At 38.9% G+C, this 13,466-nt stretch overlaps 1 protein-coding gene across 1 annotated transcript in view; it reads right to left on the reverse strand.

Moving 5' to 3' along the window:
- Positions 1-1,394: 1,394 nt before the first annotated feature.
- LOC148360620 (dolichyl-diphosphooligosaccharide--protein glycosyltransferase subunit TUSC3) overlaps positions 1,395-13,466 on the reverse strand; it is a 97,835-nt gene continuing 85,763 nt past the window's right edge. Inside the window, exons 8-10 of the mRNA XM_088341490.1 lie at positions 12,813-12,887; positions 5,391-5,481; positions 1,395-3,140 (exon numbers count right to left, since the gene is read on the reverse strand). Coding sequence (XP_088197616.1) covers positions 3,125-3,140; positions 5,391-5,481; positions 12,813-12,887 — 182 coding nt within the window. The 3' untranslated portion in view covers positions 1,395-3,124. The remainder of the gene's footprint in view (positions 3,141-5,390; positions 5,482-12,812; positions 12,888-13,466) is intronic.

Genomic DNA, 13,466 nt, shown 5'->3' on the forward strand with positions numbered 1-13,466 from the left:
TAAAATGGCAAAATAAAGAATGTTAAAATTAAAAACCTGAAATTCAATTAACAAGCCAATTATTTACTTTTTAAAATCTTTTTTATTTTACCATTTTAGATTATAAAATAAAAATTACTAAAAAAATATGAAAAGTCAAACCATCTCATTTAAATTTTATTATTACGTGTAATTTTACCTTAGAAATAAGGATTAGGTTTACAATATATATGTATATATATACGAAACAACACATTAAATTAATTGGCCAAATATTTGAAATAATTTCACATTTTAAGATTATAAAAAGAAGAATTCACAGTAAACAAACAAACTGACATTTAACTAATCGGCTAGGTAGTTAATACAATCTTTATTTTAAATTTCAAAATTTTAAGTTTACAAAATGAAGAAAAATGACTATGAAAAATCCCCGACATATAATTAATCGGACAATTATTTAAATTAACGTTACCTTTTTGATTTGATCTTTTAAGTTTGCAAAATACAAAATACTAAAATAAAAAAAACAGATAAAAAAGTGACATTGTTTAATCCACCGACTTTTATAGTGTAATTGAAACAACTTACTTCAACATTTTGCAAAGTGAAGAAAACTAAAAATCGAAAAATAAACACCTGCTATGATATTTATTGGCTAATTATTCAAAATTATTTTAAATTTTTTGTACATTATGATTATGAAGGAAAAATACAATTCTATTTACCTTTGGCGTGACGTGGCGAGCTGGTACAGTAGAGTAGCGGGTGGATGTCGATGGGAGAAGACGTCAGGCATGAAAACATGGATGCTGATTAGTACTGTACAAAACACCTAATAATCCATTCATTAATTTATTTGACTTTGAACTAAACAAAAAGAGAGAAAGGGAGCATTGTGGAGGGTTCAGTCAATAGTATATAGACCTTTTCACAAGGGTTGTGAGGCAAAACTATAGCAGAGCAGCATCTTGTATAACTTTGACCAATAGCAGACCAGCATTTTAGAGACGGAACTTGACACTCGCACAAAAACTATAAAGATTGATTTGTTACATTTTCAGGGGTGCAAAATAATTTGTTAATCACGTGTATAGTGGTGAAAATGCCGTAACCAGGGCCCCAAAACCATTATATTCCAAACTGTAAAGTCAAAGCGTCTTAAGGTAGGGAAGTCGTATTCCGGGCTTTCCTGTAGTATCATATATGTAATACAGTATACGTGTAAATGATTCAAAAACAAGAATTTAAAATGTAAAAGGATTTACCTTTGGTGTGACGTGACTTCAGCTGGTACGGTGGAGTAGCGGGTGGACGGCAGGGGGAGTCGATAATAGATATAAAACTTATCATTACAGTGCTCAATAGTACTACAAAACACTCAATAATGCATCCAACACTTAAAATCCAAAATGTTTTTAAAAATCATTTTATTTTGTCATTTTTTTTAACTGAACAAGGGTAAAGAGGGCATTGTGACAGGGAGTTCAGCGAACATCACATTGATATTTTCATGAGTGACGCAAACCAATAGCAAGCCAGCATTTTATATGACATCGACCAATAGCAGACTATTTTAGAGACAAAACTCTCATATGCATGAATACCGCAATGCTTAAATTTTGTATTTTTGTTTTCGGTGACATAAAAAAAAGCTTTGCATCTTTAATCGCTTCCTTATTCTTAATAATTATTTCCAATTGGATTGGTTACAGCCATATTCCTTAGCAAGTGTAACAGCGCTTCTGCCTTCTTCGTATTTCTTGATAAGCATCGTTTCCATGGTTATCATGTTTTTGCTTCTCCCTTTAGCAGTGTACCCTCTAAGCTGCGCGCGTGCGCAATTGCACACTGCTCGCACATTCTCAGCGCACAAGGAAATCGAGCCAGCGCACAAAAATCAGGGCTCAAAATGACTGATTAAGAAGCGACTTAAGTCAAAGTTACAGTGCATGAAGGTAAAAATACACGGGTTCCCCTGACGTTGTGTCCTAAATGCGGTATTTTGAAGTCGAGTCGAAGTAGAACAAAGTTGAGTAAAGTTAGTAGTTTGTCGAGAACCGGCTTTTTTGGCTCGGCTCACTAAAAGGAACCGGCTCTTTCAGGTCCTAAACGGCTCTTCGGGTTGTTTTTGCTTCTTTCATCCCAACATGACCAAATATTATGTAAACTGATGCACAAAATGACTTAAAGGAAGGGGGGAATAGAACAAAAAAGAAAAAAAATACCAAAATGAAAAAGTAGTGAAAAGCTGAGGAAAAAAGAAGGAAAAGGAGGAGAAAAAAAGAAGGAACATTTTAGAAAAAAGACAGAAAAAAAGAAAAGAAAGAAATGTAGGAAAAAAGTAAATAGAGAACAAAAAGAAAAAAGTAACAGCTCGTAAAAAATAAACACAATGAGATTTTTTTTAAAAGAATTTAAAAAAAAGTAGAAAAAAACACGGAAAAAAAGAAAAAGTTTGTGTTGCATTCGAATCATTTCCAATGATATCAAGTGAATCTTGTTGCCAACATTGTACTTCCACTAAAAAATGTGATTAAGTACAGTTCTGTATCTTACAACCGACTCAATAAGCCCCCAAAATTGTAATATTATGCGACAAAAAATATCAGGAAATATCTTGTGAAAGAATTGTAAGAAAAAACGACATTTTCAATAGTACATGAGTCAATTCATTCAAAAGTGAAAAAATGTTTTGCATTGCCGGAAACTCAGCAAAATGTAACGTGATGTCAAGTTTTGGACATGTTTGATAATGATTTAGTTGCCACACTTGGGATTATGGTTGCTCACTGTTGTTTCAAGCGTTGCTCACCGATTTTGTGTGAACGCTCAGACCCGTAAGGAAAATTACAGGGAACATTTCCCCTTAGCATAATTCCCGGTTATTGTACCCATAGCAGATAAACATATTACAAAAAACACAGGATAATATCGCCGACGAGATATTTGGTTGTATAGTGGGGAAAATGCTGTAACGAGGGGCCGAAAAACAACATACATGAAAATATCATAAACTACATTCCAGTGATTGTGATTTAAATAACATAAAAACGTAGCACACAGTTTGAAAAGCAAGTCTTCTTCAGTCTCCTCCTCGAGTGTCGACTTGTTTGGGACGACTTCTGACCTATTGGTCTTCTTTTCACTTAATGAGGAAACTGAAAGACAAGGGAGGTTATAAGACCAAAAAACAAAACAGTCAGATTGGATGTTACAGACAGAAACTTTGTAGGGAAAGAGGACTCTTATTTATCTGTTGAGGAAATCACGTTTGCCTTTATTTCCAAGACCCAAACTGTGGTTTTTTTGTCTTAATAACTAGAGAAGCGCAGTAACTTTTGTATCCTCTCGAGACCACCAGCAGTATTTTTTTAACTAATACAGTACTATATTTAAAAAAAAAAAACCTAGCAAAACCTAATTATTTCTACTACTAAGAAGCCCATACAATCACAACTGATTATAGCCGAGCGCTCCTGTGCCTCGCGCACATTTTGAAGAGATAGAGGATACACGACCAAGTTGTGCTGTTACTTCTATAGAAAATCAAAACAGACTATAATGAGGAACATCGATTCTCAGAATCTACTTCGCTAATAATTGTTTATGCTTTTTAGTCAGTTGTTCTAAGAACTCTCGATACCTCAAGCAGATATTGAAGAGGTAGAGAGGAGATACGACCAAGTTGAGGTACTACTTTTATAGAGAATAAAATATATATTTTAAAGAGGAACACGCAGTAAATTCGTCGAACCTAATTAGCTTTTATCTGTTAATGCTTTTTCGTTAGCTTCGACAAGAGCTCTCGATGCCTCGCGCACTTTAAGAAGAGGTCCAGATGAGACACAACCAAGTCGTGCTATTACTTCTATAGAAAATCATAATAGACTATAATGAGGAACATCGATTCTCAGAATCTACTTCGCTAATGATTGTTTATGCTTTTAAGTTAGGTGTTCTTAGAACTCTCGATACCTCACGCACATATTGAAGAGGTAGAGAGGTGATATGACCAATTTGAGCTACTACTTTTATAGAATAAAATATATTTTTTAATGAGGAACTTGAGTAAATTTATTGCACCTAATTAGCATTTATCTGTTAATGCTTTTTCGTTTGCTTCGACAAGAGCTCTCGATGCCTCGCGCACTTTACGAAGAGGTTGAGATGAGACACAACCAAGTTGTGCTACTACTTCTAAAGAAAATGTTAATATGTTCTAAGGAGAAACATCAATTATAAGAATCTAGCTATTTATGCTTTCACGTTAGTTATTCCTTAAGCTGTCGATGCTTCATGCACTTTACGAAGATGTAGAGAGGAGACACGACCAACTTGTGCTACTGCTTCTTTATAAAATGCTTCTACACATTTTAACAAGGAACATTAACGCTTCTGATTCATTCAGTTCTTATTTGTTTAGGCTTTCACCTTCAGGAGTTCTAAGAGCTCTCAAAACCTCATGCACATTCTGAAAAAGTATGAGGAGGCACGACCAAGTTGTGCTACTACATCTACATATTCCAATGAAGAACATAAAAGCTTTAGATCTATTTCGTTGCTATTAGAATTATGGATGCTTCAGGCATACAATGAAGAGGTAGAGAGGAGACAGGACCAAGTTGTGATGTACTTCTATAGAAAATCAAAATACATTAAAATGAGGAACATTGTTTTTTTTTTAAATCATTATAGCTATCAACTGTTTATTCTTTCAAGTCAGTTGTTTTTAGAACTTTCGATACCTAAAGCACATACTGAAGAGTTGGAAAGGAGACACGACCAAGTTGAGCTGCTACTTTTAGAGAAAATGAAAACATTTATTTTATCAAGAAACATAAATTGTGTGGAACTTAATTTAATTGTCAACAATTTCTCGTTAGCTACTCCAAGAGCCCTCAATGTTTCCTACAATTTACGTAGAGGTATAGAGGATACACAACCAAGTTGAGCGACTATACATTCTGAAGAGGAACATTAGTGCTTCTAATCTAAGAAATAATTGTTGAGGCTTTCACGTTAGCATTTCTAGGAGCTCTTGATGACTCATGCACGTTCTGAAAAAGTAGTGAGGAGAAACGACCAAGTTGTGCTATTTCTTCTACACAAACTAAGGACATGAAAATCTTTAAATCGATTTAGTTATTAATGTGTTATGCTTTCACGTTAGATGTTCTTGGAACTCTCGACGCCTTGGAACACATTATGAAGAGGTAAAGAGGAGACACGACCAAGCTGTGCAAATACTTTTAAAAAATATTAAAACATACTCTCTAACAAGTAATACCCGCTGATTGAATATTATCGGGTATTTTTTTCCATCAGACTGATAACTGACGTCATATTTGTCCATTATCGTGCATCCCCAAAAAAACTGTTCCCCAAAATAAAAAGTTGAGGGTAAATACCTGTAAGGGTACCCGTGATATTTGGACCTAAAAATGGAAAGCAGGAAGCTGAAGAAAAACACCACCAGTCCTAGGCCCACCAAGCAGATAACTGCAAAGGAATAAGACATACACGTTCAAAAGACTTCGAGAAAAAAGACACCAAAAACAAAATGTCAAAATGATAATAATACATTGAAAAAGTTTTTTTTCTGCATGTTTTTGCAACCGGGCAGCACGGCGGTGCAGTGGTTAGCGCTTGTGCGGCACAGTTCATGTCATGGGAACCTGTCGTGGGTTCAAATCCAGCTCCAGACTTTCTGTGCGGAGTTTGTATGTTCTCCCCGTGCTTGCGTGGGTTTCCTCCGGGCACTCCAGTTTCCTCCCACATTCCAAAGACATGCATTTCAGGTGAATTGGCCGGTCCAAATTGTCCCTAGGTGTGAATGAGCGAATGAGTTGTCTGTCCCTGTGTGCCCTGCGATTGGCTGGCAACCAGTTCAGGGTGTCCCCTGCCCACTGCCCGATGATTGCTGGGATGGGCTCCAGCCCCCCCGCGACCCTACTGAGGATAAGCGGTACGGCTAATGAGATGAGATGAGATGTTTTTGCAACCATTTTTAATAGCATTAAATGTGTGCTCTTATTTAATTTTACCATCAAATTTTAATAGAAAAGCACGAGTGGAATCTGGAATGCAAATATCGGATGCAAGATTCAAGATTGTTTTTACAGTCATTAAGATAAAATGCCAATTACATTTTCTCGGCCGCCTCGGTATTTACCAAGGAAGTTTGAATTTACACAAGGATGTTTAACTTTACGAAGGAAGTCAGAAAATGATGTATTAAAATCAAATACAGAGACCCCTCACTGCTTTGCGCCTCAGTTATCGCTCCCTCACTCCTTCCCAGGGAAAAAAATATTTAAAAAGAAAAAAAAAGGAGAGAAAGTGATTGGATAAGAAAAACAATTGCTTTCCGCACCATTAAGGAACATTTAAGGGAGCCAAAATTAAAGCTGTTTAGAATAGAATAGAATATACCTTTATTGTCATTGTTATAACAAGGGTTGAATATATTGTGACAACGAAATTGGACGTGGCACTCCAGGTCCACATTTTACAGTGAGGACAAAGAAAACAAAGGGATAAAGGTACAAAGAAGATGTTTGTACTGTCCTTGTTGCAAAGGCTTTTTTTTCCTCCGGAGGGGGGTGTATGAGGGGGTGAGGGACAGACAGAGATGGCCGGATCCAACTAGATGTTTGATGTTACGTACATACGGTCCAGTGTTTTTTTCCCCCTGGTTGCACAGTCCACAAATTGAATGAATTTGGGAAGTATAGTCTGATTAAAGTCGCCGGCGTACGAGTGTAGATCGCCCCCATCCCTCATGACCAACTGTTATCACGTGCGCACTTGTTGTTCGTACAACTATTGCCATTAAGAAAGACATAATAGCTAAATATGAAAGAGGTGCTCGAGTTTCCGTTCTTGCTAGGGAATACAGCATGCGCCTTCTGCTGACCACCACAAAGGTAAGAAATCCTATTCATAATTCTTTTCTTTATCTTTTTTTTTTTTACACGTTCGTGTTAGCGTAATCTTTCGTACGGAAGATTACGATAACGCGAACGTACGATTAGCCTGGGTTAGCTCTATGATTACGTTGAACATTCAGGGCGTTGGAACGAAGCCCAAAATTCAGGGTGTTGCAACGGAGCCACCTTTCCAATGAAGCGCTAGCCACTTGTGGTGCTAAATGACTTGTAAGTGACCTGATTTTTTATTTTTACACGTTCATGTTAGCATAATCTTTCGTACGGAAGATTACGATAACGCGAACGTACGATTAGCCTGGGTTAGCTTCATGTTTACGTTAAACATTCATGGTAAACATTCAGGGTGTTGGAACAGATTAAAACGATTTACATTATTTTTAATGGGAAAAATGAATTCGGTGATTGAACAAATCGGTTCTCAAACAGGGTTCTGGAACGGATTATGGTCGAGAACTGAGGTTTGTTTGTTCACTGCTCAAACAGACACCGCACAAAAAAAAAAAAAAAAAAAAAAAAAAAAAAACTTAAAACTCGTGCCAACACTACCTCATACGAATATAATGTTACTCATGTCTTGCTCTTGCACATGTCGACTGCACTACGTTTAATGCTCAAATTGCACAATGTCTGACCATTTCCTGTTTCATGCTGACTATTTTTGCACTATGATGACTTTGCACCAAATGCAATATTGCACAACCGTTACGATACCAACGTTATCACGACAACCCTGTATGTAACATCCCACATGCCGACATTTCTTGTGTAAATACCATGTAAATTATAACTATAGCCTTATCCCCCTTGTCTTATAACATTATCTTCTCTGTTCCTTTATCTTCTTGCTCATACCTCACTATGAATGTGTAAAACTGGAGTGTCATGCCCAATTTCGTTGTCACAATATGTTAGCCCATTTGTAACAATGACAATAAAGGTATATTCTTCTTCTTCTTCTTCTTCCACTGTATATCCATGTAGACTGGGGTATATCCAATATCTGTTGATTGGCTCATATCGGATCAAACCCTTCCTTTTTCTAACACTTCTTCGCATTATCCTATGTTTGTGTGCGCAGTTTACGTGAATAAAAAAAATGCGTGCTGGCTAGCTCATCTTTAAAGCAACACTATAGCGTTGAAGCATAACCAATAATATACTTTTCCCCAGCAGATTCTAATCGGCAGCGCCTTATAAATACATATTTGCTTTATTTGTTAACGGTTGATTAAAGGAGTAGGCAAACGCAAATGGATAGCGGCGGCTATCTCGCACGAATCCAGACACCCGCTCGTTAGTTACGTTAATTAAGAATGGCGCGGGCAAATATTTTTCAAGCATCTTATTAAGAAGATGAATATAAGGAAGTCCTGCACAATAGAGATGAAAAGATGCCACAGCAGGATCTTGTTTGTTGCTGCACAGCTTGTGGTTATAAATGATGTGGAAGACTTTATCCAACTTGATGAAGACGGTTTTTATTTCTGTAGTTTTTTATGAATTAAAGTATAGTGGAACCTCGCTAGTTCGTGGTTCCACTTTTGCGGGTTCAGAGCTTCGCGGGTCTAAAAAAATTATACCTTACCTTCTCAATAAAAGCATTTATTGACTTGACGCCATTGAGCGCGAGCTTATGTCAACTGAGGACACGGTGTGGACACTCTTATTGTGAAGGGGAGGGGGAGGCCCTGACACAATGCTTAGTCATGGTGAGTTACCGCTTCGCTCACCCCCCCTCCTTTAACTCCTCCCACCTCACCCCCTTCTTATGTGGCGCTCATTTTATCGAGGAGGGACTCGGCGACGTGACGTAAGTATATTCTCTTCTGTCACATTTCATCTCAAGTTTGACTTTATTATACCAAAAGCGAGCGGTGGTTTGTACTACCTAAACACGGCTAATTGTGTGTGGTTTCGTGTATTTGTTGTAAAAGCCGTTCGATGCCGCTAGCTAAAGTATGTTGTTATTGTCAGAAGGTAGCTCTTTCACTTTCATTAAAATGAACACAGACCATTTTTTTAACTGTTTTTTCCCAAAACGCTTCACAAACACTCATCAAATATCACATTTTCACTGTTATTATTTTCAATATGTAACCGGTAGTGTTAACAAGCGATATAAGATGCGATGGCTGCATGTGGTTGAGAGCGGTTAATACAATCATACTGTTGGTAGTGGTTTCGCCGCAGTCCTATTTCATGTAAATTGATGATGTAAGACATGGCTACACTTGTGGGTCATGTTTTGGTACGTTCAGTTCCAGTGTGAAGAGTTCTGGATAGATCACCCAATAACTCCTTGCCATCATGCCAGCGATTCACTACTGTATACCTGTATACGTTTCCGCTACTTGGCGGATTTCCAGTTTTCGCGGGTGGTCTTGGTCCCCATTAACCGCGATAACCGAGGGATTACTGTATTTTTAATGTCAGATAGACGAGACATTTTTGGAGGGTTCTAGAACGCCTTTGGAGTGAAATCTCTGCTTACATTTATTTGCATAGAAATCAAGAATTTTCATTTACTTGTGAATAATTTATCGTCACAGTCAAATTTTGAGTTCCACGATTGCGTTTATCCCTCCTTAGGTTTCCTTCTATGACACACGTAATTTTACATACATATTTAAGAAGAAAATAGGACTTTATGAAAAGCCGATTCATTGCAGTTTTCCTTTGTTCTTGCCGTGTCTCTAAAAGCATTGGGGCAAAAAAATCGATGTAATCGTTCAAAAAAAAAAGGAAATCAAATAATTTTCCTCATGTTGAGGTTTTTGAGTTTATCCTTGCCCTCATGTAGGTTTTAGATCAGGGGATGGTGTCATAATAGTCTCTGCTTTGCAATAATCTGTGGTCTGTGCAGCCCTTTGAGACTCTTTGTGATTAAGGGCCAAACAAAGAAACATAACTTCATCCATCCATTCTTTGCACCGCTTATCCTCTGTAGGCTCGCGGGGGTCATCTTCGGGCAGTGGGCAGGGGACACCCTGAACTGGTTGCCAGCCAGTTGCAGGGCATAAACATAGCTTGACTTGATCAAAATAACTGCATAAATACAAATGAATATACAAATATATGAAATACATTATTCAAAAGCATCCATCCATCCATTATCTGCACCGCTTATCCTCAGTAGGGTCGTGGGGGTGCTGGAGCCCATTCCAGCTATCTTCGGGCAGTGGGCAGGGGACACCCTGAACTGGTTGCCAGCCAATCGCAGGGCACTAAAGAGACAGACAACTCACTCGCTCATTCACACCTAAGGACAATTTGGACCGGCCAATTAACCTGACATGCATGTTTTTTGGAATGTTGGAGGAAACCGGAGCGCCCTGAGGAAACCCACGCAAACACGGGGAGAACATGCAAACTTCACACAGGAGGTTTGATCTCATGACATCAGAACTGTGCCGCACATGCGCTAACCACTGCGCCGCCTTGCTGCCTACATAAAACTGATACATACAAAATACATATAAAAACAAGTTATAATTATACATCTATATTATATATACCCCTCCCCCCACACACACATTAAAAGAAATACGTGAAATGCATATCTATTTGCGTACAATAGAAAGGAATAAAATGGATGAAGAATAGAAAAACATAATGAGATGAATATTTCAAATATAAATAAATAAAATATATAAATCGTGACACGGTTGCCATGGCGCCATCTGCGGCTTGTTAACAGATTGGCTTCCCTGCTATTTAAACCCAGCCCTGTCATGCTTCCATTGTCAGCCCGTCAACGAACTTCTGCCCTGCAAGACGTGGTTTTCGACTCGGTCTGTTCCTGTTGGTATTTCCTGTCCGGTATTGTTCCCGTTCATTTTGTCCTGTTTAAATTCGGTTTCCGTCTAATTTTGTCCTGATTATTATTTTCTCCAGTTTTTGTTCCCGTCTAGTTTCTCCTGTTTATTTTTGATATGGCGATTCATTATCTATCCTGTCTGTCCCGTCCTGTCCGGTATCGATCCCATCTTTCCGATATCAACTCCGGCAATTGGAATCAATCTCGTCGGTCTCTGGCTTCCCGTCTTTCCACGCCAGACCGCTGCCTAACGTGCATGACTCCCCATTTCCCGTAAAATAAAAGGCTTCTGTGAAAACATCACGTGTTTGGGTCCTGATCCTTTTCTGGTTCTTGACAAAATTGATTTAAAAAAAAAAAAAAAAAAAAAAAAAAAATGATAAAGACATAAAAAATAGAGATAAACACATAAAATAAATATATAGCATAAAATAAATACCTACCAAGTAGAAGTAAATAAAAATAGATACATAAAACATCTACAAATGAATGGAAACAAATAAATATTCCTTAGGCTATTGATACACAGGACTAATTGCGCAATGTTTACTATAAAAATTATAATAATAATAATAATACAGGGCAGCACGGCGGTTAGCGCGTGTGCGGCACAGTTCTAAGGTCATGGGTTCAAATCCAGCTACCAACCTTCCTGTGCGAAGTTTGCATGTTCTCCCCGTGCTTGCGTGGTTTCCTCCGGGCACTCCGGTTTCCTCCCATATTCCAAAAACATGCGTGTCCAAAGTGTCCTTATGTGTAAATGAGTGAGTGAATGGTTGTCTGTCCCTGTGTGCCCTGCGATTGGCTGGCAACCAGTTCAGGGTGTTCCCCGCCCACTGCCCGAAAATAGCTGGGATGGATGGATGGTACAGAATTGGGCAGCACGGCGGGGCAGTGGTTAGCGCGTGTGCGGCACAGTTCTGAGGTCATGAGATCGAAACTCCTGTGTGGAGTTTGCATGTTCTCCCCATGCCTGCATGGGTTTCCTCCGGGCACTCCGGTTTCCTCCCACATTCCAAAAACATGCATGTCAGGTTAATCGTCCGGAGCAAATTGTCCCTAGGTGTGAATGAGCGAGTGAGTTGTCTGTCCCTGTGTGTCCTGCGATTGGCTGGCAACCAGTTCAGGGTGTCCCCTGCCCACTGCCCGAAGATAGCTGGGATGGGCTCCAGCACCCCCGCAACCCTACTGAGGATAAGCGGTGCAGACAATGGATGGATGGATTGATGGATAATAATAATACTTGCCGATTGCTTTTTAGAGCTACAACTAAAATCAAATCAAATGAAATCTGTGTTATTTATGTGGGCAGCACGGCAGCGCGGTGGTTAGCGCGTGTGCGGCAGAGTTCTGAGGTCATGATCTCGAACCTCCTGTGTGGAGTTTGCATGTTCTCCCCGTGCTTGCGTGGGTTTCCTCCGGGCACTCCGGTTTCCTCCCACATTCCAAAATCATGCATGTAAGGTTAATCGTCTGTCCCTGTGTGCCCTACGACTAGATGGCAGCCGATTCAGTGTGTCCCCTGTCCACTGCCCGAAGATAGCTGGGATGGGCTCCGGCACCCCCGCGACCCTACTGAGGACAAGCCTTGCAGATAATGGATGGACGGATGTTATTTATGTCAGACTCGGGGAGGATGGAAAATTCTCAGCACATCTCAACACTAAGTACCATCATGATCCTCATCCCCGCGCCCACAAATGCAACTCGGAGTAAGAAAGACACATCAAGACACGCTTGTGAGCACATAAGACAAGTAGCGTCTCCAAAGACATTAAGCGCGACTCAGAGTGCTTGAAAACGTGTGCACTAAATCTACTCGCTAGGGAGGAAAAAAAAAAGCGGGGAACAATTGGCTCACAAAAGAATGTCGCGGTCGCTGGAGAACATTGATTTTTATCCCCCCATTTGGAACAATCGGCAAATATTACCGAGGACATAAATGCGAGCGAAGTTAATGACATTATAATTCCGATGTTCCAATTTTTAGCCTTGCTACACATGAGCTAGCGAGTGCAACCGCATCTATTAAAAAGAATAGTAAAAAGTAATCTTTTACTTACTTCGTCTCTTCCCGACATCACCCTTGGAGGTGGCGGCCTCGTTCAGCAGCACCATCCCCATGGTGATGGCCGCATCTGGGAGACGGTTGTCAAGGCAACCGTACACTTGGAATGCATACCGCCTCGGAGTAATACTCAAAACCGGACTTTGTTCGATGATACGATTTTTGAGATGGTCCATCAAAATTCAAGCACTTTTCAAGGACGTTTCAAAGCATATTTCACAATTTATCCAATAAAATCCGGTTCGACTCATGTATTTTGCAGCGCCGCAAATATATCTGCGGCTTGAATATGCAATTGTAAATCTTGCCTGTGCATGCATTAAGACACATGCTTTTGAAATATTGAGTAAATTGCGAAAATAACTGAGAAATCTCTCCCCATATAGGTGTTAAATAGGTAAAAATGATAGTTATAAGTATGAATGAAAACTTTACTTTGAACATTAAAATAAAAACAGAAAAAACTCAAAATAATGTGACATAATATGTTCGAAAAGGGGTGCTTATATTACCTACCCCTTCATCTTCCCTATTAAATACAACAATGATAAGAACAATAGTAATGATATTAATAATAACAGTTATGATATAACAATAGCAACAATAACAACAAAGTTAACCACAGTTGTATTCCCAATCTCTCGTATCA

This window comes from Urocampus carinirostris, chromosome 8, assembly GCF_059441175.1.
Source record: "Urocampus carinirostris isolate Australia breed hairy pipefish chromosome 8, RoL_Ucar_1.0, whole genome shotgun sequence".
NCBI lineage: Eukaryota > Metazoa > Chordata > Actinopteri > Syngnathiformes > Syngnathidae > Urocampus > Urocampus carinirostris.